At 48.0% G+C, this 26,387-nt stretch overlaps 2 protein-coding genes across 2 annotated transcripts in view; both read right to left on the bottom strand.

The window, feature by feature from the left end:
• LOC119161152 (Gar1 ribonucleoprotein) overlaps positions 1–26,387 on the bottom strand; it is an 81,022-nt gene that overhangs the window by 32,996 nt on the left and 21,639 nt on the right. The window lies entirely within an intron of this gene.
• Positions 16,229–26,387, bottom strand: part of LOC119161149 (cytochrome c oxidase assembly protein COX18, mitochondrial) — an 84,031-nt gene continuing 73,872 nt past the window's right edge. Inside the window, exon 5 of the mRNA XM_075879846.1 lies at positions 16,229–16,730. Within this exon, the coding sequence (XP_075735961.1) occupies positions 16,683–16,730 (48 nt within the window). The 3' untranslated portion in view covers positions 16,229–16,682. The remainder of the gene's footprint in view (positions 16,731–26,387) is intronic.

Below are 26,387 nucleotides of genomic sequence, written 5' to 3' on the forward strand. Positions count from 1 at the left end.
CCTCGAGGAACAAACATATAAATGCTTATTTGTATACGTCCAGGTACGTCTCTGGCATGCAGGAAGGAAATCCATGGTCTCTGGTATTGATTACGGAGCTCCACCCAACGTTACTCGATACTTCTAGTAACGTTGGCTCCACCAGCTGGTAGGTGTTCTGTGGCTCCACTTACGGGTCAGCGCTCAAGCACGAGTCAGTGATCATGATGACCCAACTGGTTCTTCATTCAAAGGATGACGTATGCTGCCTTTTTACTTTTAAAAGGGCGTCATGTATACTACTCCCTTTTCTTGTGGAAAAGTCTACATAGGGCAGTCGGGAAGATGCGTGAACGACCGCCTTAGAGAACATCGCGCATCTGTTAAGGCATCGGGCAACAGTCATCTTGCAAATCACTGTAGAAACTGCGGATGTTATCCTGTGTTTAAAGAAACAGAAATATTATTTAGACACAAGGATCAGCTAACACGTGAGTTAGTTGAATCTTACCACATCCGAAAGAGGGGACATGACTGTGTTAGCCAAGCTACGATTGCACTGCATGATAAAGAGTACGCGTATCTCGACACCTAGTACCTGTAAGCTGTAACATATGATACATAATATGTACACTTTTTGTAATCCTGACAACAATGGTTTCTGTTGCACCCTGTTTTGATGCACGTGCGCGATAGACCATGTATCCGCTTCAAATACTTTTTTCTGTTTAATAAACCTTCAGTTGTGAGAGCAAGCGCTGTCCTTGTCAGCCTCTTCTGTCCGTCTGTCTTCAGTGCGCTTCAACAAAAATTTTCAATCATGAACGTTATCCAACTAGCCCAATTTGCCACCTTGCTGCACTTGTTATTGTGCCTGGTCAAGTATGATACGGTTGGCATTGCAAAACTTCTTTAGCACCAACCACTCCAGTTCCAAATTAAAGCACATTACACGAAGGAGGTAAATAAATAAGCGCGCCTTCCACCACAATTCGGGTTTTTAAATTTTACATATTTGCTAACACAACCAAATGAAGGCATGACTTCCCCGAAAGTGTGGCAGCTTGGGCTAGTTGGTATGGCATGACGATAGTTATAGCGCGAGAACAAAACGACGACACAGAGACAAGAAGGACGCGAAAGACACGAGCGCTAACTTCCAACTGAGTTTATTGCGCAGAGCACGAAAATATATAGAGGAGATAGTAACCATGTGATAAAAACCATATGGCACAAAGAGCAGAACATGAGTAAGAGAAAAACAAAAGCACTGAAAAACGGCAAAGAAAAATCTATAAGAAAACTAAACAGAAAGGTAAAGATAATATAACTACTTGCGCGCACCGAAACCTTCGAGGAACCCGAGTTCCTTCTCGGACAGAGCCACGGGGGGTTTGCTAATACAAGGCACCTGTTCGCGTGCCATCTGCGCGGCCTCGACGATAACTCGGGTGCGCTTATCTCTGTGCTTGTACAGCGTCGCTGTGTCCTTGAAAAGAGACACACAATTGCACTCAGTGCAGTGCTGAGCAAGAAAACCATCTTTCCCGTTTTTAACATTGTTAGCGTGTTCTCTCAGCCGATCGTTCAGACACCTTCCAGTCGTTCTGACATAACAAGCACCGCATGAAAGGGGGGTCCTATAGACAACTTCCCGGGAGCAGGCCGCATACCTGTTTCTATGTTGAACTCAGCATTCCGTTGATGACTGCGTTTTCAGGGGGTTTGTGTATTTGGTGAGGCTGATTAATTTGAACGGTGCCGAGAACAGGACACGAACACCAACACGTTTTCCGATTTTCTTGAGCCTGTGTGATATTTGGTGTTTGTATGGAATCACGGCTATCCTTTCACGTTCTGTATACGTGTTGCTCAGATTCTGTCGCTTCCTCTGCTCTGCCTTATTAGTCCGCATGATCGTCTCAGCAACGGACGCGATAAACGCCTCGGGGAAACCTGAAGCCTTGAGCCAGGAAACTTGAGCATTGAAGCTCGCAGAGATATTGTGGGCGCACGACCTATTTAAGGCAGTCTCAAGGCAGGTTTCTCAAAACTGGTTTTTAGCTCACAGCACATCTGTTGGTGTTATGAACCACGTGCGCAGAAACCTCTACTTCCCTTTTCTTCCGCTCACAGCAAGTTAGTTAAGCGAGGCATAGCACGAACCTGAACACGAACCTGAACTAGAGAAGGGACAAATCGCTCTTGTGCCCGCATAGTCGTGCGCTGTGTTAAAATATGTTAAAGTATATACTGTCACCAACTGGTCCAGCTGTCAGTCCTTCAGGGTACATGTGTTTATTTGCGGACATCCCATTATTACAGAACTATCTACCCAGTATGATGCACCTTTTCTGCATAATTTTGATAGGATAGCTTTGTATATGTAGTAAACTGTTTTAGATGCGGAAGCATCTTATACTCGCGCCTTGTAGTGCGCCGTCCGCACCGCTTCTCGAACATTCGACAGCTGACGCGCGCGCATGCGCCGTCGCGCCGTCGCCCACTCTTCCACCATCTGTGCATCCCTTCCTCCTCTACACACCGCGCGTGCTTCACTCCTCCACCATCTGTGTACCCTTCCTCCTCTACACACCGCGTTCGACATCTACAATTCTCCTGATTCTCCAGTGGACGCGCATGTGGCGTCGCGCTTCGAGAACATTCAACAGCTGACAGTGCATGCGCCGTCGTGCTGTATATATACTCAAGGTCGGCGCTCGCTCGCTCAGTTGCCGCTCGTCGGTTGGTTTGTACGGCGCGTCGACGTCCAAGGTCGTGGTGAAATGAATTCCAACGAATCCACAAACACAATGATCGACGTCCCTTCGACCAGCGCCGCCCTTTCGCATACGTGTGTACGTGTTCACTCATTTAACACCCCCTCCTACAACCACGTTAACCAATTTAGCCATCCACCCAAGTAAGTCGCAATTTAACACCCCATTTCACAACCACGTTAACCAATTTAGCCATCGACCCAAGTAAGTCGCACTTTAACACCCCGTTAACCAATTATATGCTCCGCATCCTCCTCAGTGTTCCCCCGAGGGAAGCTGCGGGCAATTTTCTTGCATTCTCGTCTACTGACGCAACCAGCAGCCAAGAAGCTAGAGACCACAAGAGCGTGCAGAAAGGGTTTGAGCATTCGCACGTGCGATCATACCGGTGTCACACGGGCACTTTTGATTGCAATCAGCTAGGGCGTCTGCGCCAAACTCGATCCGGCGCAGCAGCGACAGACCTGTTGAATCAAATGTATTCGAGTGACACCAGTATTAGTCACCGCTAACTGCCCAAACTAATCGGATCAAATACGGTGCAGCCGTCATCTAACTGCGATATAAAAGGGTATGACATAGCAAACAAGAACCAGTGTGACAGTGGTGTTGTCAGTACAGTGTGTCAGACCCTAAATCTCATTCGAAAGTATGTCTGCACAAACATGATCACGCTTACGCGAGTGTAATTCAACGCTACGGCTGGCATGAACCAGCCAACACTAAGGTATCATCAAATGTGCAGGGAACTAAATTTGTCAAACCAACCGCCACACAGCACACACAAGACAGCCAGCATTTGAGCATATCACATCGACGTGGGATGTTGGTCATTCAACGCTACCGCTTGCACGAAACACCCACGGCGCTTGATCTTACCCTTCTGAAGGATCGGTCGGCCGAGAATCACTGCCACATCACCATATTGACAAAGAATAATACCGCAATACATACACACTGCCGCACAACACCAAAATCAACCTCGACCAAACTAGAGGAAGCGCAGAGAGTCGACGTCGGTGCACCGCTAGGGACTAAAGCGCCTAAAGTGCCAACCACTGACACGCGTATGCACGCGCCTACGCCACAGAACACTTCGTGCGCTAGTGTATGTTCGCGCGATTTGGATGTTCGCGCGATTTGGGTGCCTTGGCAGGGCGCGGTCACCAAAAAAAGCACCTAGGGTGCGGCCATTCGTATTAGTTCGCGCTATGACTCGCCGTAGCGCTGCAGTCACTGTCTGCAACGGGGCTGGAATGTCATGTCGCCGCCGGGCACGGCGGCGGCGCACGGCCACTTTTCGTCGGCGCCGATGGCGTGCAAACCGAAACTACAATTTCAAAAAAAAAAAAAGCTACTTTACTGCGTTTTCTCTGCTTACTTAGCTGAAATTCAGTACTTTTAACAGTAATGCCTGAAAGAACAGCGTGGAGATGTAAGAAAACTGGCAAACGCTCCGTAAATGATTCGTTTTTCAGCATACATATTGAATATAAGTTCTGTCAGCGCGCCCCTTTGTTCACATAGCTGACACTGTAACACAAGAAACTTCATTTCTTTTTACTCTCACAGCAATTCTGTTATATCTGCTGGGTATTATGCCTTATTAACTTACACTTTGTATTGTTTTTACTTTCAAGTAAGTGTTAATCTTTTATTTATTATCAAATGTACCACTTGCCTGTGTAATGCATTCTGGCCTTGAGGCTACCTATAAATAAATATAATAATGGAGCAGGCTCTTTTCAACGGGTAACTAGAAGCAAGTGGAGCTCGCAGTCTTCGTGCGTAATGTACTGCTTTTCTTGAGTAACAGACAGGTGGCTAATTTATGTAGGTCACAGTGGCAGTGATTCATGAAACACACGAGAAAGGCGCTAATTTGTCTCCTATAAAGGGCACTGCTCAGCGACTTATGATGCAAGTGCTACAACGCAAAGAATACAAAAAGAGCGAAATGAGTATAGGACTACATGCGCACTTTCTTCTTTGTTTTCATATTCAAAAACTCCATTCTTAATTGTAAGACGCAAGGAGGTGCGGGTGGGGTGGGGTGAAGAGCAGTGCTTAAGTCTCGTTTGTTTGTGAGACCCCTTTTCATGTACTGTTATGCCACAGACGTGGTCCTCGTTCGAGAGCACTTCTCACGAGATCGAGCGCTGTTCCGGCGAACGGTCTCCCCCCTCCCAACGCCACCTTCCACGCAGAAGGCGGCACCATGCAGTTCTGGGCAAAGCGTTGCCTCCTCCGCCGAGCCACCGTGCCGTTCCGGGGAAAGCTTCACCTTCTCCTCCAATCACCGGGAACTGGTCTCGTAGAAGATACCAAAATGTCACTTAAGGCCGTGACGGCCCCATGTTTAAAGAATTTTGCCCCAGCCAACGTTGTCGTGTTGGCCGGCTCTGTACAAACGACAACCTAGCTGCTATAGTAAACGTTCCTACTTGTTGCTATTTTCAAAAGCGGACTCGCTCGCTGGTATTCTGTGCCGACCGGTTGTGCCCTCGCGATCCCCGATGTCAGTGTATACTTCTGGCCGACTGGGCTGGCCCTACGTCATCTCCTGTCATCTCCGACGACAGCGTAGCTCCGACCTATACTTGACTTGTCCTACGCCATCTCCTGACACCGACAAAAGCTCTCGCAAGTGGTGCCCTGTCCTCGGACTCCTGTGACTGTGTTTCCACCTTTCCTATCTCTCCTATCCCCTCATATGTCCTCGCTCGCTGTCCCAGCGCATCTCTCTCTCTCTGTCTCTCTCTCTCTGTCTCTCTCTCTCTCTCTCTCTCTCTCTCTCTCTCTCTATATATATATATATATATATATATATATATATATATATATATATATGTGTGTGTGTGTGTGTGTGTGTGTGTTTACCTTTGATCCTATCCTTTTAATCCCTTCTCACCCCACCCCTTGTGAGCTACTGTTGAGGTGTCGCACCCTGATGCAGACAGTTACGGGGCTCACTTTTCTCTTCTTTTCCCTCTTATAACCACTTCTCTCTTTTCAAAACCGATTGCCTCCCTATTTCACCTCTGGGCGAAGGCTTCAGCGAAGCCCATTCGACTGCTCGCCGCTCTCGGCTACCGCTACCATTTCAACAAACAGGAAATCCTAACAGTGGTGGGAGACGTGAATGCCATCAAACAGCGACTCCGTAACAGTGGTGGCAGCGGTGGGATGCCGTCGAACCCACATTTATAACACTAGATACCAGCCCATACTCCCTCCCCCCTATCGTTCCCTTAAAAGGAGTACTGAAACACAATTTTGAAAGTGAGATAACCTGTCGAATAGATTTGTGTAGATACACACATCATCTGCGAATTGTCACCCAGAACGTAGTCAAAATTATTTTGAATTGCGTGTCGCCCTACCGCATACTAATTATGCCTTCGTCATTCGGGTAAACAAACAATCACCTCCGGCATCACAAGTTTTGTGTTGGCTGCTCCTGGCGAACCATTTCAACGGAAAGAGGGGCAGCTAGACTTGTACGGGAATATAAAGGCTGGTGTTCCAGCTTTAGCGGCGTTTTTTGAAGGGGTCACGCTGGAAAGGAGATTACAGGAGCGCCCACGAAACCTCCTTGAAAAGACTTGTCAACATGTTGACTGACGTGCACGCGGTTTTTTGCGTCCACCTAGCCAGTTCGCTTTGCACGAAAACCCAGGATTTCTTTGCTCCATGCGAAAACGCCTCTAGGTCCCACCTCGCTCGGCGCTCTGTGGAACCAAGAACAACAATTAACATCGCGCGCTCGAGCAAACAAACTTTCCGGCCATGGGTTGCAAAAAAAAAAAAGCGACATTTTTTTTTTTGCGTAACTGCTCCTTTGCTCATATAGTCCAAAAACTAGAGGATATTTATACGCGCGCCAGTCTTATCTCCTATCACAGTGCACGTGTGTTGGGGATAAGGCGTAATGTACGACTGGAAGTGGGGATGGCCGTAAATTGAATGGTTGCCGCAAAGGCTTTAGCAGCGCTTCATTGCGCAAAAATCCTTTATTTTCATATTGCCGTGCTATCTCCATGCCTTTTCATGACCCCCAGCTCAGCTTTGTTTTGTGCTTGCCAGCTGTGGGTGAGGCGAGTTTTAGCTAATACCACCAGCCTCACAGATCAGTTACTGCAGGCTTACCCTGAAAAGCAACCATACACGTAGAAAAACACCCGAAATTACCTTTCTTTGGCAAGAATAAAGAAATCTGAACGAACGTGAAAACTCCAATCAAACAAAATAACCAATCATCCAATCACCACTCGTCACCACAGTGGTGGAAGGGAGAAAATAATCCGTGACCTCGGCACCAACGGTTATTTACAAAGTCGTTTACTCGCAGAGCCCTCCGTAAGAGAAACTAAGGGGGAAATGTGACACCAACCACACCACAACATTGCCACGTGTCGATCCCCTACATCGTGGGTGCCAGCGAAGTTAAAAAGGCAGGAGTCGACGTTGCCACAAGCCTTCCACCACCATCGGCAGTTTCATCCGCTGGGCCAAAGACCTTGCACCTGCGGGAAGAGCGCAGGACGTCGTGTGCAGAATCGCGTGCGCTGGCTAAACCAAGAACTTCTATTTAAAAAAATGTGGGAGAACAGGAATGACTTCCATCAAATGAACAGTGGACAGAGTGCGCAGGACGAACATTGTATGTGGGTTGGCCACCATACCTGTCCCGACGGCATGGTGATCTTCTAACAGAAAGAAACCTTCGCCTGCGGCTCCCCTCTGAATCCTGGCACAGTCAACAGACAGTGGGAGACAACAATCCCACCACTAGGGACACTGACCTCCCTCTACTTCCAGGGCTTGCAACGACTCGCGACAACCATCTCGGGCCTTCTCACCCCAGAAGAAAAAAACCGACCAGGCTTTGAAACTATAGGTTTCTTAACATAAACATTGGCTGGAGTTTTCTGCCTTTTTCATTTTTCTGTTATCCACACCAAGCACACTTCTGCAGAATGCTCAACTTTGAAATAATGCAGATATATATGCTGCACGTGCTAAACCCGGAGAGTAGAGCTAATTGCTGCGTTTTGCATTTCTTGGGGCGTACAAATAACGCAAAAGCTCAGGTATGAGTAACTTGAGCCTGGGAAAAGCCCGTGTCGTCAAGCTTTTCGCAGAATGGACTGGGCGAACACAATGACGGGTGAGGAACCGCCGAAAGGGCTTCCGCGTGTCAAACCTGACTATGAATGGAAGGGAGTTTGGATAAGAAAAGAAAAAAAAATACCCCCCCCCCCTCCCCCCCCAAAAAAAACAACAGCGCAACTGCCACACATGCTATGCCGTCTCGGTACGGAGTTCTGAACTGCTGGCGTGCTGGCAAAATGCTTAGAAGTTCCTCAAGTTCTCAGGGCGTCACAAACATTTTTGACAGCATTCCAGTTCGAAGGAATTCGTTTTTGTCAGTGAAGCGTCGTGCACGGCAGGAGCGGTGTGTTAATTTCTGCCCCCTTCCTCCTTGGAACCCACTCGGAAAGCTTTCAACGTATCACATGGTAGGAAATGATATAAAAGCTGATAGCATGTGTTGTCACTACATTTTTAATAAAACTTGAAATCCGACGAGATGGTGCATTGCTATTAGAAACTTTTTAGCGCAGAGCAATACATCGAAAGGGCATTCAGAAGCACCCGTCCAGTCTCTCTCGTTCTTGTGAATATTTTGTTTTGCGCTCCGTAATTTTCCAATCACCACAATTATTCATGCAAAAATTGGCAGATTCCACGTAGAATGGAAATCGATATATGCGAAGCACAAATGAGAAGGGTCACTTTATCATCAGCACAATGTTACGAGGTGGAGCTAAATGATACCGTACTTGACTTCCGTGGGAAGATTATTATGTTTGGGTGTGTCGTTTACCTTCGTCATCTGTTCACGTCATGTGATACCAAATTTAGTATATGTGGAGCTAGCGAAACGGCCGCGAGCACGCCATGAGCCTGGTATGTTGTCACGTTCTTATGTGACACGCGTGTCGGGATTATCATGTTTGTACCAGTCTTATATTTCGTCACCCATTGACGTCACGTAACACCAAATTCGGTACATGTGGAGCTAGCAAAACGGCCGCGAGCGCATTATGAAGGGCCCAATATACTCCAATATAGAGTGGACGCGCACGCACGCTGGGCACAGCGACGCTACGGTAGCAAAACGCGAGCATGCACTCTGTAGTCTGACGCCAGGCGTGACAAGCGTTCGTCGGCGTGCGGCCCGACGGCAACCGGTGCGAAATGCGACATGCTGCATTTCGCGCCGATGCGTTACCCAGACAACACTGCGTCTCCCTCTTAACGGAGAGACGCCAGACGCGCTGAAACGCGCATGCGTCAAAGCAGCGCGGCGCGCGCCTGTGAGTAACAGGACCGGCGCCTGGCATGGCAACGCCGGCAAGCACGCGCACTTCGTCACGTCCAAATGTATTGGCGCCTTAACTGTGGCATGTAGTCATGTTCTCACATGACACGCATCTCATGATTATCATGTTTGCACTCGTCCATACCTTCGTCATTAATTGGCATCACGTAACACCAAATTTGGCATATGTGAAGCTATCGTAACGGCTGCGAGCGCATCATCAGTGTGGCATATAGTCATGTTGTTACATGACACGCATGTCGTGGTTATCATGTTTGGATGTTTCATTTACCTAAGTCATCCGTTCGCATCGCGTAATACCAAGCTTGGTACATGTGAAGCTAGCGAAACGGCCGCCAGCGCATCATGAGCGTAGCATCCAGTCATGTTGTTACATGACACGCATCTAATGTTTATCAAGTTTGCACCAGTATCATACCTACGTCGTTCATTCACGTCCCGTAATACCAAACTTGGTATAAGTGAATCTAGCGAAACGGCCGCCAGCGCATCATGAACGTGGCTTGTAGTCACGTTGTCACATGACATGCATCTCATGATTATCATGTTTGCACCAGTCACTTACTTTCGTGATCTATTCACATACTGTAATACCACTTTTGGTATATGTGATGCTATAGTGAAACGGCCACGAGCGCATCATGAGCGTGGCATGTAGTCATGTTGTTACGTGACACGCATGTCAAAATTTTAATGTTAGGATCTGTGGCTTGTGTTTGTCATGCAATCATGCCATACCATACCAGTTTTGCAACGTGTCATGTGAACGAAACCACCGCAAGAGCTACAGGACCATGAAATGTAAATGATGACATTCATGACACACATGTCATGATTTTCATGTTATGACTAGTCAAATATGTTCTTCATACAGTCATGTTATGCCATACCAAGTTTGGTATCGATACCATTATCGAAACGGCCAGGAGAGCTAAGAGTCGATCGTATGCGGATAGATAGATAGATAGATAGATAGATAGATAGATAGATAGATAGATAGATAGATAGATAGATAGATAGATAGATAGATAGATAGATAGATAGATAGATAGATAGATAGATAGATAGATAGATACGCTCGAAGTCGCCGAAGTTCGCTGAGAAACGCTTCGCATTTAAAAACGGTAGTGGCGTCCGAGGCCAAGCAGTTCATTGCAAGAGAGAGCGAAGGGGCGCTCGATGCTCGCGAATCGTGCTGCCCAGTCACCTTGGAAGCCGCATGATTTATGAAGGTGAAATACAGTGCTCATTCTCCTTTGGTTTTATACATAATGGTATATCAAACTCAGTGTAAATCACTATGTTGCGTAATGAAATTCCCGTGAGTTGCTTATGTTCCAGAACATGCTGCAAAACCCACTTCCACGCACCCTTAAAACCATGTTCATTTATTTTGAACAATTGTGAATTACACTAGATATACAATAATGAAGTTACGGACAATTATTCAGTCTTTCCTCTCGTTATTTCGACATGTGTTCTCCGAGAAAAGACCATGCGAGTTTAGTAGCATGCATGAACATAAATTGCTAATTATACCTTGTCATAGTTTGCGAACGGTGTACTCTTTAAATGCATTACCTATTAGCATTAAAGTTGAAGCCAAAGCCAGTTCGATGCATAAAATCACTATTACATCACTAAATATTACAGGCTTTTTAGGGTAAACCCCTAACGTCTGGTTGGAAACTCTAAATTCAAATTGTGAAATCACGCCGGCGCGAACGGCATTAGCTCCGTGACCAAACACTCTGCAAACAAATTTACAAATAGCTGTGCACCTTGGAAGTAGGCCGTATGCATTAGCTTCTTAATAATGCTATAGCAGTTTAATGTTGAGATCTCATCTAAGTGGTGCATTTTGTGTCGCCATTTCATCCCGTGCATTTAAGTTAATGTTATCACTTTTATTCGAAGATATGATCAAGTGGTTAAGTACCTTCAATGGAACGAGTTCTAAGAGTGTGGGGAATTAGACAGGTTTACAATTTGGAAAATAAATTCTGTGGCTTTACAAGCCGGCATATACACGATTGAAAGGCACGCCATAAAATGAGACTATAAATATTTGTAACCATAGGTCAGCGAAATAAAAAGACGCCCTCATTAAATAAGTTTTTTTTTCGCATAGGACGCACAACAACTCAGAATAAACAAAATTCTGCCGAATCGAACTAGGAACTGGCTCGAACTCAGGCTCACTGTGGTAAAACTCAGCCGGGCTAACTGGGACTGAGGCTTACGTAAGTATAACTCAGTCGGAGTCGGACGCCCTCAGACTCTGACTCACGCCTCAATCTGAGGCGTGAGTCAGAGTCAGAGTTAGAACCATGGAACACCAAAATACCAATGCCAAGTATACCCGCTATCTATATCGCGAGTTCTTTATCTGTGAGGAAAGCTGGAGGATCACTCACACGTGACACTTCACTCTGTTTTTATTCGAAAGGCTTCTTGAGTTTCGCGTTCAATCTTTTTTACCCTTTGCCAATGACATTCAATGATTTCAAAGAAATTCCTTGTCATGCGGCCGTGTCTACAGAGATCTGACGGGTCGAGGCCTAGTGACACCTGTATGCAGTGTGAACAACCTTCAGGCACAAAACTGACTTCTTCGCTAGTCTCTGCCTCCCCAATATATCAGTGTCATCGGCAAAGAAAGAAATAGATTGAACGTGAAGATATTGAAGTCCTAAAAAACAAAAAAAAAGGCAAAGTGCAACGCATGTATGAGTGATCCGTCAGTTGTCCTTACAGCTAGATAAGGAATTTGCGTTGCTAGATAGCGGGTGCACGTGGCGTTGATCATGGCAGTGTGCTGTTTGTACCATTTTGACACGCTTCTTGCCTTTGTAAGTTGTAGTGTTAGGTGTGCAGCTGTGGAACACCTCATCCTATTTTTCATGAGTGCGGTCTGGTACATGGGTTTGTAGACTTTCCGCCATAAACATTTCGATGTCCTGTCAGGTTGAGCTTCTTAGTTTGTTCTTCCAAAAATATTATAAACCAACTCACCGAGGAAGCTACATATGTGGTGTCCTTCTTGAAACACGGTTGTGACAAATCTGCATCTATAGTTAGTTCAATAAGGTCCGAGATAAAAACTGGTGAATGAATTGATTGATTGATATGTGGGGTTTAACGTCCCAAAACCACCATATGATTATGAGAGACGCCGTAGTGGAGGGCTCCGGAAATTTCGACCACCTGGGGTTCTTTAACGAAACAAACTGGTGAATGAAAGCAGATTACTTGGTTTGATGGCGCGGAGTGGAGCATCGAATGGTGTGCAGGACAAGGCACGTTAAAAATACGAGCCCACGCTTGTGCTTTTTCCGCATTCATCTTCTGTGCGTAGCTTCACAGTTCACACAAACTTAGTTCATGGTGATCACCATTTCGTCCAATATTGTTGATCTTGCTGAACCTGCCGATCCAATAGGGATCGTTTCTGTTTGATAGAGCATTTCGTATAATAATTGTCATTTTACCTTTGTTTTTTTTTATTAAAGGCCATGCATGTGGTCCTGTTTTTTAACTGTTTTTTTTTTGTAAATATGCCCTAAACAGCAAGCCCTTCCTCAGTTATAACAATATCTTCCATACACGTCGCAAGTCTACCCTGCCCGCCCCAGTTCTGGCCCCCACCCTTCGCATTTGACTGCCTTTGTTCTTCGACTCGCTTGCACAACCATAATTATGAATGTTCCAGTACCGACTTTCCACACCTTTCATCATTGTTCAAAGACCGCCTCAGATATTACATATTCTCGTCAGCTAGAGTATGTCGATAGTCCTCGCCAAACACCACCATCGGCGCTGTCACTGACCGCGGGATTCGCTGAAATACAGTGAACTCAAAAGTATCTTAAAATTCAAGTTTAAATCTAACATTAGAAGCACTCGACAAGTTTTTTATAGTCCACTTATTTAACTTGAACTTGCAAGTGAACTAATTTCTATACGTTGGCGAAGTGGACAGAATTAAGGCCAGACTGGTGACAAAAAGGTGCATAAGCTGAAAAAAAAAAAAACATCATATTGCTACATGCATGTTGACATTTTGTGGGACGATACGCGTGTGTGCCTGTCGAAGAGGGCGAAGGGAGGTCTCCGCACGCAGGTCCTCCAAGACACATTCCAATATTAGAATTCGGATGTATCTTGTTTTCAGGAGGACCTGCGTACAAAACTAAGCAGTTGGTTCTCTTAGAGCGGGAAGCTGTGCGCTTGTGTCTGGTGCTCCCTAGGTTTACAGCAATTCATGTTATTTATCAGGAAGCGCATCTTCTTGCATTGCTCTGTCGATTCCGCTTGTTAACAGTACAGCCATCTCTAAAATTTTACAGCTTACCAGTGAGAATAGCTGAATACGTTTTCATCAGTGACCCAGATTTGTTCTTTCTCGCTCATTGGCCTCGTTTTCATACACCGCAGATAATCTATGTACAAAAGAAACTGACAAGTATAAATGTCAACATTAGTGACATAATTGCTTCTGATATCTCAAATCATATTCTTAATATAGAATATGATGAGATCTTTCCTCCACAATCTAAATTTAAATCCCGCAAATTCTTAGAGAACAGGCTAGCAGATTTCTCACGGCATACACAGACATGTAACATAACAGCCACAGATGCTTCCGTCAATGAGGAAAGGGCAGGCGTAGGAATGGTATCCCAATCACTCGGCTGGTCATCTGCTGCGAGGCTACCCGATTTCACTCCTGTTTTTGAGGCGGAGCGAATGGCAGTCATTATGGCACTGCGAAAACTTCCGCAGAATGAAAACAGAGCAATAATAATTACTGATTCACTCTCGGTATGCACAGCTCTTACAACTTCTCATACCTCTCGTGCCATCACGACGTTACGATCTTTAGTTCCGTCTTAGCTGAAGTACCTAAAATTAGTATGGGTACCAGGTCACTGTGGGTTAACATTAAATGAAATGGCCGACGCCTTAGCCCGCTCATCGCTAGATGTCCCAATAATTCAGGTTCTCCCAGTGGTAGAATACTTCACCGCAATCAGGTTTAGAAGATCAGCTATCCACACAGATAGGATGGAAGCAATAACACGTGGACGGAATATAATCACCTAAAATACCCATGGAGATCACAGTGAAGCCATTCTCGACAATCAGAAGTGATGATCACCAGATTTCGATGTCGTGTCCTACCATTAAACTTTTACCGGTACAGGGCTGGTCTGCACGATATCACCCCTCTGCCAATTCTGCGGAGAACTGGAAAATATCGTACAATACTTTTTGACATGTGCAAGATATTCTCGTATCAGAACTCGTTTCTAATTACTCCTTTTACAAAACTAGGCTTGATGATATATGCTAATGATAGTGCATTTTTCACGGCACATAGTGACATATTTTTATATATCGAAATCTACAGAGATATGTGATGCTAAAGAGATGGCTAGATGCAGTCTGTATGACATTAAATATAAATAAGAGTGCAGTATTGATATTCCCGTTATCAGATCCCATCTCAATTTCAATATGTTATAAACAAGAGCCCATTCCGCAGGGGGAATCTCTTAAATATTTGGGAGTAATTTATAAGGCCAACCTAAACTGGACTCCCCACATAGAAAGCATGGCATCTAAAGCACAACGCGCCTTGGGAATTCTTCGTAGACTGAGCAACCGTCGATATGGTCTACGCAGAAGCACAATGGTGATGATATATAAAATGTATATGCGACCAATGTTAGAATTTGGGTGCATATTGTTCTCAGGTGGCCCTGCTTACAAAATAAAGCATCTGGCTATGCTTGAACGAGGAGCCTTGAGATTGTGTCTAGGACTTCCTAGGTTTGTAACAATGTTGTTTTGTATCAGGAAGCACGCTTACCGACGTTGCCTTGCCGTTTTCGTATCCTAACGGTTCAGACGCTTCTGAAATTTTATAACTATACGCCAAGACGATCCGAATATACTTTTATAAATGACCCAGACACCTCTTTTCTTGCCCATTGGCCATGGTTTCGAACACCTCAGATTGCTTTTGTCGAGAAACAACTAGATAGGATAAATGTAAAAATTCGAGATGTGATTGCGGCGCAGGTTAAAAACCAAAATCTTAAGATAGAATTCGATGAGATTTTTCCCTCTAAGCCCAAGTCACAATCCTATAGGGTCTTAAATAGCCGACCGCAGGATTATCTTGCACACGCAGAAACGAACAAAATTATAGCCACAGATGTTTCAGTAATGAATGAAAAGACAGGTGTAGGTATACTCCCATTCGCTTGACTGGTCTTTTTGATTAAGATTGCCAGATTTCACCCCAGTTTTTGAAGCTGAACTGTTGGCAATAGTTCTAGCGCTGCGAAAGCTACCTTTGAATGCCAATAACGTGATCATAAACATGGATTCGTTGTCAGTATGTACGTCGATTACGGCGTCAACAAAATCAATGGACTTAAAGACGCTCCTTATGCTAGTCCCTCCTCAGCTACAGCTACTGAAATTAGTATGAGTACCTGGTCATTGCGGCTTAAGTAAATGAAATCGCCGACTCTCTAGCACGAGCAGCATTGGAAGGGCCAGTACTATCAGTCCTTCCCGAAGTGGCCACTATAACTGCAACAAGATACAGAAAACTTGTGCTTCGTGCAGACGCTATGGAAGCAATTATGTAAACACCAGAATTTACTCACTTAAGATTTCGGTGGAAAATTCATTGGTGTCCTACAAGACAGTTGGAAACCATAATAACCAGATTTTGATATCGTGTCCCCCCGTTAAATTTCTATTCACATAGGCAATATCACCGCTATACAACTTTTGTTCAGAATCAGAAACAATAGATCACTATTTTTTATCATGTCGCCGATACAAATTGTTCAGGAAAAACACTCTTAGTCATCCCATTCGCTAGCCTGGGGCTGAACTTCACAATAGAAAATATACTTTCCTTCGGTGGTTCCGATCTGGGCTTTAGCCACGAGAACGTTTTCTATGCAGTTTGCAAGTACCTCAATGAAAGTAAAATAATTAAGCTTTTAGTTGCGTGATTATTATTCCTGAAAAAATATTCCAACAAACACAGGAGCTTTATTTAACCATGCTGATTCCTATTCAAGGTAATGAATGATTGTCTGATCTCAACGAGTGACAAACAACTATTGCACTCCTTTCATTCTCCCTAGGGTGTCTTCTTTTGTTTTTTTTCTCCGGTGAGTGGTTCCGTTATTGAATAAAAAAATCTTACTGAATTAAGTCATCGATTCTTGGCCGATCCACCTGAGTGGGTACGAGCAATGACTGTGGAATCATCATCATCATCATCATAATCATCACCATCAGCAGCAGCAGCAGCGGCGGCGGCGGCGGCGGCGGCGGCGGCGGCAGCGGCAGCGGCGGCGGCGGCAGCGGCGGCAGCAGCAGCAGCGGCGGCGGCGGCGGCGGCGGCGGCGGCGGCGGGCAGCAGCAGCAGCAGCAGCAGCAGCCCAATCGCTAGTGAACCGGTCACGCCATTACTGCTGGTTTTAAGTACATCTCATCCACAGCCTCGTCGATACGGCGTAGCGTCTTATCTGTAACGTATTTGGTGGAGGTGGAACGTTGTAGCGAAACGTCGGGGTTGTTCAAAGTTAGGCACATTGGAAGACCAGGGAGACGAATAAGTGTGGGTGAAACTCCGCGGAGGCAATTGATAAGAAGTCAACACGATGATTTCGGGGAGCACTCATTGGGGGTTTATTTAGCTAAAGCAACTTCAATTTACAAAATGCACTAGGTCACAAAGACAAAACCTAGAAAATGGTGGCATACCCCTCGACTTGCATGGCTGGTCTCCGGTGGTGAGATGCGCTGTTGACCCCGACTCCGCTCTCCTCCAAAAGAGCCCGAGTCACTGCTTAAATAGGGTTTTTTAGCGTCCCCGGTTGCGCGGACCAACCAGGCAAGCCGAGGATAATCAAAGCAACATGTGGTTGCCTGAAGCCTGTCTCGCGACAATATCAGTTCACCCTCTGTACTCACCCCTTTCCGGCAAGCAGAGGCGACGCGCATAAATGGTCTCAATTTTCGGCCTCTGGTCGTCCCGCGAAGTACCCCCGCTGTCTGCCTGCAGTCGTATGCGCACGGGGCGCGAAGTAAACGATTCCTGCCTCGCGATAAAACTGTGGCAGCTTCTGGAAACGGGCGCGTTCTCCGAAACGGCCTTGACGAGCTAACGAATGCTCAAATTTAGGTGCCCTTTGTCCCCGGAGGACCAAAGCGGCGGCTCGTTCGTTTGAAGCGTGGGGGCTCAGTGGTTAGAAGAAGTAGAAATGCACCCAATTTCTGCGGTCTGGTCCAAAGCACGGCGCGGTGCCTGCCTTGGCGCGAAGCGCACAGTGACCGACCAGACGTGGCCCTGTCTGTTCACTCATTCTTCCTCAAGGCGCGCTCCCCGAGACAAGTTCAACGGCGCCGCTAACAAGGGCATCTGGCAAAGAACAAGCTCCAGCTGTAGCTGAAAAAGAACAAGGTTTTCCGCGAGACATTGCTCTCGCGACACCTCCCCCCTACGAAAAAGAGTGTCCCACTCGTTTTATCTGCAAAACACGACAAGAAATAGACTAAATATACAAAAAGGTTTTACATTCAACAAGTGCGTGAGATGCTTATTTAATGACACTTATGCATGCGTATAAAAGGTGAGAAGCTTTAAAAAATTACATAAAAAACAACAGATGAAAAAACAAAACAAAATCATTGGCACAGAAATATATAGGTTCACTCGTCGGTACTGCAATACAACTCAGTGTCCGTGTCGTAAGCACTGACATTCTGTTGTGCATTGTTACCACTTGAAAATGTCTTCCAGTCGGAGTAAAGTTCAGTGTCCGTGTCGTAGCTTTCGCACTGCTGTACTGGAACACTGGTCTGTGTCCCACGCACACAATGTTTCAAACGGAGTTCTTGACCCACTCACGAACCGCACTCGTGCATATCACCATTGGAGCCGCACTCGCGCGCAACACTTTGATAGAATCCCTGTTCATCACTCGTTGCACTGTTCCCGCGCACAACACTTCGATGCAATCCGCGGTTATCTCTCCTTGCACTGCACTCGCGCACATCACCACCTAGATCGCGCACCTCATGATTATTATCAGACTCATCGTCCGCGTCGTCGGCATCGGAGCCCAATCGAACGTGGCAGGGCTTTAAACGCGCCACATTCACAACGTCACGTTTTTTCCCAGTTTGGTCAACCACCTCCCAGTTGTTCTCGGCTACCCGGAGCACAAGACGGAAAGGTCCGTGATATTTGTGAAGAAGCTTCGTCGTCTTCCCTTTCGCCCGGGAGGGAGTCCACAAGTACACCAAGTCGCCCTGATGATAAACAACACTTCGTCGCCTAGCATCATAGCTGTGTTTGTTCTTTTCCTGCTGATGCTTCTCCTGTTCATTTACTATTTTTCGAGCCTGCCGCAGCCTGCGAGCCACTTTCATTGCATCCAGGGTGTAGTCGAATCCGCGTTGCGCGCCCGACCCTACATCCACCGGTAGTGTCGGTTCATGTCCGTGAAGAAGAAAGAAAGGAGTGAATCCAGTCGTCTCGTGGGTCGAAGAATTGTATGCAAAAAGAACGTGCGGTAGAAATTCATTCCAGTCGCGGTGGTGTGAGGAAACGTGCATGCTGAGCATGTCAGCCAACGTGCGGTTAAAACACTCGCACAAGCCGTTGGCCTGTGGGTGGTATGCTGTTGTGGTGGCATGCTCACTACCCACGAGTCGGAATATTTCTTCGGTCAAGTTGGCGACAAAGTGCTGCCCACGATCGCTTATTACTTTCTCCGGGGCACCATGACGTCGGACGATTTGTTCGACGAAAGCTCTTGCTGCTTCTGCAGCAGTGGCCGCTGGACACGCGACAGCCTCGACCCATTTCGTATGGTAGTCGGTAATCACGACGATGTAGCGGTTCCCTGCTTTGGATTTAGTGAAAGGCCCAATAATGTCCATGCCCACCTGCTGAAAAGGTCGACCTCCAGGTGGGATCGGTTGGAGGAAACCGACCGGCCTCCCCGGTGGTTGCTTTCGTGTCTGGCCCTCGGGGCAGGAGAGAACGTACTTGCTTGCGTACGAGAACATCTTCGGCCAGAAATATCGGCAACGAACTTTCTCCCATGTGCGCTTGACACCTAAGAGGCCTGCCGTGGCGTCGTCATGGCAGTACCTTAAAATCTCAGATCTCAAGCACTTGGGGACAACGAGCGCCGCACGATCCTCCTGAAACCCTTTCGCCCTTCGATACAGTACACCGTCGATCAACCGAAAGCTCCGTGCCGTTCTTTTAGTTCTCCTGACAACGGGCGCATCCGAGTGCTCGAGGTGCTGCATAATTTCTTTCATCCATGGGTCTGCCCTCTGCTTTTTTCCAACATCCACCTGATCCAGATTCAGCAACGGTAAGGGGTTTTCTTCGCTTACAGGCGCGGGATCATGAGGAAGGCGGGAAGGCGTGTCGGCATTTCCATTCTTGAGGCCAGGGCGGTGTCGCAACGTTATGTCGAATTCCTGAAGCAACAGGGACCATCGCATAAGACGACCGTTCGGATTCCTTACTTTCATTAGCCAAGCCAGGCTGGCTTGGTCAGTCACGACCATGAACTTAGCACCAAAGACGTATGGCCGAAACTGTCCGCAGGCGTACACAACGGCGAGACATTCTTTCTCAGTTGTACTGTAGTCCATCTCAGCCTTGTTAAGGTGGCGGCTGGCATAGGCGACGACTCTCTCTTGAGTTCCAATTTTCTGTACAAGCACGGCGCCAATGCCGTAATCACAGGCATCAGTGTGCACCTCTATCGGCTTTCCCGGCTCAAATTAACGCAGAATTGGGGCTGTGATCAGCTTCTCTTTGAGGGATTGCATGGCCACTTCGCATGCTGCATCCCAGACGAAAGGAACATTCTTTTTGGTTAAGTTGGTCAGAGGTCGAAAAATACGAGAGAAATATTTGATGAATCGCCGATAGTAGTTACAGATTCCGAGAAAGCTCTGTACACCTTTCTTGTTTCGTGGCTGGGAGAATTTTTCGATCACTGCTACTTTGTCCGAATCCGGCCGGATGCTTTCACCTGTGAGAATGTGTCCAAGATATTTGATCTCCTGGCGGGCGAAGCTGCATTTATCGGACTTTAGTCGTCAGTTTGCCGCGTCCAAAGCCGAAAACACACTTTCCGAATCTTGCAAATGAGTTGCCATAGTCTTCGAGAAAATAACGATGTCGTTTAAGTAGGCCAAACAAACTCTCCAGAGAAGACCACTGAGGACTTTGTCAATCATTCTCTGGAATGTGGCGGGGGCGTTGCACAGGCCGAAAGGGACAACATTGAATTCGTACAGGCCGGGTCCACAGGCAAATGCGTTCTTTTGCTTATCTTCCTCCTTGATGCCCACTTGCCAGTAGCCCGATGTTAGATCAAGTGTGGTGAAGTATTTTGACCCCTGTAGCACGTCGAGGATGTCATCAATTCATGGCAGTGGGCGCACATCTTTTTTAGTGACCTCATTGACTCTGCGGAAATCGACGCAGAAACGCCAAGTCCCATTTGGCTTCTTCACGAGGACGACAGGTGATGACCAAGGACTATGAGACTCTCTAATTATCCCATCGCGCAGCATTCCTTCTACTTGTTGCTCAATATGTTGCCTTTCAAAAGGGGAATGACGATATGGGTGCTGATTTATTGGTCGAGAATCGCCTGTGCCAATCACATGTTCAGCGACATGAGTCTGCCGGATGGGGTTGTCACTGCTCGTAAATAGATGGTGGTACTTCTCAATGAGCGACAGCAGCTTATCCCGTTCAGATGGCTGTAGGTGATCCCCAGTCTCTGTGTCAAACTCTTGAGGCACTCGATCGTTCTCGGGGGCCGTGATTGCCAACTGTGCGTCATGAATAGATGAAGCCCATCCAAGCTTTGTTCCGCTGAGCAGGTTTACTGGCGACATGGTAGGATTAGCTATGCGAATGAGGCCTCTCCCATGCACGATCCTCGTTATTGTGCGTGCAACCTGAAGTCCGTTTCTGAGCGTGCTGTTCGGTTCGACGAGGTGAATTCCGTCCCTTGCGACCTTTACTTCAATAGCGACTTCTGTGCGAGGTTCAATGCGAATTTGCTAGTGGCACCGCACTGTAAGTACATCATTATGTTCGGGGGCACTGGAGTCTGTCTATACGCAGCCGGAAAATTTCACCGTTTAGTTGCAGCTCTTTCTTGGAGAAATCAATGAGAAGCCGGGCTGCTCGACAAAAAGGAAGACCACCGAGTAGCTCGTACGGGCAATCGTTGACCACTAAAAACGTCTCGTGAACTTTGGTGGCGCCAAATTCCAGTTTTATTTCAGCTTCACCATTGGGGGTAAGCAAGCCTCCGCCAATTCCTCGGATGAATATGTCTTTTCTCGATTTGGGTGAAGCACATATTTTGTTAGCTAACTCTTCTGAGATGACATTTACGGACGAGCCGGTGTCAATTACAAGTTTTGTTTCTGTACCGTTGGCTCGTGTGGGGACTGTGTGAAGCTGACCTTCCGACGAGGTGCCGATGGGGCGGCCGGGCTGGCCCCCTAGGCCCGGCCGTTCTCGTTTCCCGAAAGATTAGGCTGCCCATTCTGATTGCCTGGGAGCTCCGCCTGATCGTTCCTGCCATCTCGGAACCGCTGCCAGCACTGTTGTGCTATGTGACCTATGCGGCGGCAAATCTGGCATCGGGGACGCCCGTCGTTGGCACGGGAAGTTCTCTGAGGCCAAGGCATTGGGGGGCGACGCACCTCGTCTTCGATGCCTTTTAGCCGGTCAGACAGCAAGGCGATCGAGTCCGCAATCGTTTTCAGGTCTCTCTCGCGGTCGGCAGCCTCCCGCGGGCAACGCAATTCGGCCGCGGCGCAAGTGGCGACACACGTAGGAGGAGGGTGTCCTGTCGCTGCGGCGGGTGCGAACCCTACGGGATGCGCGATGTTTTGCATCCACGACTGCGATCCGGTAGAATACTGGATGCCAATCGGTTGTGGCCCCGACGCACGGCTCATCAAAGCTGCCAGATTTATGCGTTGTAAAATTTGGAGGAATGCAGCGCAGCTCTCCGGGTTTGCGATTATCATCTTCTCCAGAATATCCGGACGCAAACCGTGCATAAGGTGCCGCAACCGATCATCTTCCGTCATGGACGGGTTCACTCTTACACACAGCTATACGACGTCATAGTAGTACTGATTGGGGGTTTCGGATGGCAATGGGGTGCGGTTTTGTAGCCGCAAATCGGCGATCACGACTGAGTGGCGACTCGTAAAGGACGTTTTAGTAGCGTCGCCCATTCTTCCCATGTTTTAGGGGCACCGGTTAGAATTTGAGTAGTGTGCCACTTTTTCGCATCTCCGTCTAAAGCCAGATATAGAAATTTCACCTTCGTGGCTTGGTCCCAATTGTTAAGTGACGCTACATGTTCGTAGTAAAGTAGCCACTCGAAAATAGATTTCTCCGGCACGCCTCTAAAGATTGGTCGTCCGACGAAAGGGTTAGCTTGAGGGGTAGACATAGCAGAGAAGAAGATAGGGGGTTCCGTCATAGTAGAGCAGTCAGAGGTAGGTTCCTGATATTTGTTGTTGACTCGGGGCATAATTTCAGAGCGGGACTATCGTCACCCCGCACCTCCACCACTTTGTAGCGAAACTTCGGGGTTGTTCAAAGTTAGGCGCATTGGAAGACCAGGGAGACGAATAAGTGTGCGTGAAACTCCGCGGAGGCAATCGATGAGAAGTCAACACGATGATTTCGAGGAGCACTCATTGGGGGTTTATTTAGCTAAAGCAACTTCAATTTACAAAATGCACTAGGTCACAAAGACAAAACATAGAAAATGGTGGCATACCCCTCGACTTGCATGGCTGGTCTCCGGTGGTGAGATGCGCTGTTGACCACTCTCCTCCAAAAGAGCCCAAGTCGCTGCTTAAATAGGGTTTTTTTAGCGTCCCCGGTTGCGCGGACCAACCAGACAAGCCGAGGATAATCAAAGCAACATGTGGTTGTCTGAAGCCTGTCTCGCGACAATATCAGTTCACCCTCTGTACACACCACCTTCCGGCAAGCAGAGGCGACGCGCACACATGGTCTCAATTTCCGGCCTCTAGTCGTCCTGCGAAGTACCCCCGCTGTCTGCCTGCAGTCGTTTGCGCACGGGGCGCGAAGGAAACGAATCCTGCCTCGTGATAAAACTGTGGCAGCTTCAGGAAACGGGCGCGTTCTCCGAAACGGCCTTGACGCGCTAACGATTGCTCGAATTTAGGTGCCCTTTGTCCCCAGAGGACCGAAGCGGCGGCTCGTTCGTTTGAAGCGTGGGGGCTCAGTGGTTAGAAGATGGAGAAAGGCACCCAATTTTCTGCGGTCTGGTCCAAAGCACGGCGCGGTGCCTGCCTTGGCGCGAAGCGCACAGTGACCGACCAGACGCGGTCCTTTCTGTTCACTCATTCTTCCTCAAGGCGCGCTCCCCGAGACAAGTTAAACGGCGCCGCTAACAAGGGCATCTGGCAAAGAACAAGCTCCAGCAGTAGCTGAAAAAGAACAAGGTTTTCCGCGAGACATTCTCTCGCAGCAGCAGCAGCAGCGGCGGCGGCGGCGGCAGCGGCGGCAAGCAGCAGCAGCAGCAGCAGCAGCAGCAGCACCAGCAGCAGCAGCAGCAGTTGCAGCGGCAGGCAGCAACAGCAGCAGCAGCGGCAGCAGCACAGCAGCAGCAGCAGCCTGATCGCTAGTGAACCGGCACGCCATTACTGCTGGTTTTAAGTACATCTCATCCACAGCCTTGTCGATACGGCGTCGCGTCTTATCTGTAACGTATTTGGTGGAGGTGAAATGTTCTCCGTCCTCCGCACGAAGCTTCGCAGTGGCCGCACCATACAGTCTCCGGCCATGGCTACCAATGTCAACAACCCGTCAGCGTCTCCATCTGTAGCTCCAGCCACTACATACCTGACGATGCCCTGCCCGCATGATCCCGGTATACATTCTCCGCACAACCTGGGCTTAACGTTGACTACTGGCTCCGTATGTACGAGCGTGTTAGCCAGACACATCGATGGGACCCTACCATGATGCTCGCCAACGTAATCTTTTACTTGGACGGCAACCCACGTGTTTGGTTCGACGTCCATGATCACCAGCTGGGATATCTTCAAGGAGCGACTACGCGACATCTTTGGGGATCCGTCCGGTCGCCAAATGGAAGCGCGAAAAGAATTCGCCACTCGTATGCAGTCCTCAACAGAGTCGTATGTCTCGTACATACAGGACGTGCTCGCGTTGTGCCGGAAAGTGGACGAGCAAATGACAGAGAGTAACAAGGTGGGTCACATACTCAAGGGCATCGCAGACGACACCTTGAACTTGCTCGTGTACACTGACGTCACGACCATCGATGTCATTGTTAAAGAATGCCGCTGATTCGAAAGGGCCAAAAGCCACCGTGTCCTGCCTCAATTTACGCGGCTACCGAACACGGCTGTTACATCTACCTGCACCGATCTCAGTGCCGCACCACCCATGCAGGAGAACGTGACATGTATAGTTCGATGGGAGCTTGAGGCGTCAAGTCTGGCGTCGTTTTCTTCCCTTCCACTCGACCATGGCGCCGCACAAATACCTCCAGCGGTCTCTGTTATTCAAGCCGTCGTGAGGCAAGAAATTGCAAACCTCGGTTTTCCTGTGGCCTGCTCTGTCTCCCGACCCACCTCCAGACCGATGACAATAAATGCACCGCACCATGACTCATATTTTCTTCCGCGATCCCGCAATCCAACGGAATGGAGAACAGCAGACAACAAGCCAATCTGCTTCCGCTGTCACCGAGTTGGCCATGTCTCCCCCTACTGTCACACCACTTGGACCAACGTTACGTAACGTTGAATGGGACGCTCCACCATTGGAGCCAATTTTCTTCTTCTCCTCGGTCATACGCGGACCCCCGTCGGTATTCGCCCAGCCGTGAGTATTATGCTTCCGACGCACTAACAGCCGCCCTACCCCTCGGTCACCGTCCCCGCAACGCCACCGTTCTCCGTCGCCCCAACCCCGCCGCTATCCATCGCCGAATAACTATGGATCTTCCCGGACGGAAAACTAGATTATGCAGCTCCTGGAGGTAGTGCTGCATTAAGTGCGAGTGACCCAAATCCTCCGTTGACGCTCCCTACTAATAAGAACTTGCTAGAAGTGTGTGGACGGTCTTTCTTTGACGGCTTTAGTTGACACTGAAGCTCATGGTGTCTATAATGTGTGCTCGTCTCTGTCGCCACCTCAAAAAAAGTACTCACGCCTGCCGCAACACAAGCCGCCCATGTCACCGATGGTGGAACTGTAGCCGTCATTGGAATCAGTACCGCACGTATTAGCCTTGCCGGCCGCCATGTTCCTGTTTTATTTACCATGCTCGACAATTGCCCTCATGACCTCATCTTCGGGATGGACTTCTTATCGACGCATTCTGCCCTGATCGACTGTTCCGCCGGCACTGTCTGTTTAGAACTTCCTCTTTTTCCAGATTCTCGCCCCGAGCTGCCGAAAAGCCTCTGTACCTCAGACTTCAGTCGTATACCGCCAGAAGCCCTCAAGTTCATTGAATTGGCAACAAGTTCACCCGTTGTTGACGGTGATTATGTCGTCATGCCTATTCCTGATGTTCTCCTGGCGCGCGACATCACTGTGACACACTCCGTCCTAACCATGGCCTCTAACCCAACAAGTCTGCCAATTATAAATTTTGATTTCACGCAGCAAGTAATACCACAACGGAATTTCAGTCGCCACGCTTCGACCCTTAATAGACGCCCACGTCACCGCTTTTGCGGCAGACGCATGCTCTGATCTTCCATGTCGCCCGCAGGATGCCACATTCCTCGATGCGGCCGTGCGCCCCATGATCGACCCGAAACTCAAACCTGAGCAGTCCGACGCCCTATTCCGCCTTCTGGCTTCCTACCGCGACATATTTGACATCGACAGCAGTCCACTCGGTCGGACTTCCCTCGTGAAGCACCACATTGATACAGGTGATTCTCCTCCCATTCATCGCCAACCATACCGAGTGTCTGCCACGGAGCGTACGGTAATTCAAGAAAAAGTCAACAAGATGCTAGCCAAAGAAATTAATGAACCCTCCTCGAGCCCTTGGGCATCTCTTATTGTGCTCGTTAAAAAGAAA

Source organism: Rhipicephalus microplus, chromosome X (assembly GCF_043290135.1).
Source record: "Rhipicephalus microplus isolate Deutch F79 chromosome X, USDA_Rmic, whole genome shotgun sequence".
Classification (NCBI taxonomy): domain Eukaryota; kingdom Metazoa; phylum Arthropoda; class Arachnida; order Ixodida; family Ixodidae; genus Rhipicephalus; species Rhipicephalus microplus.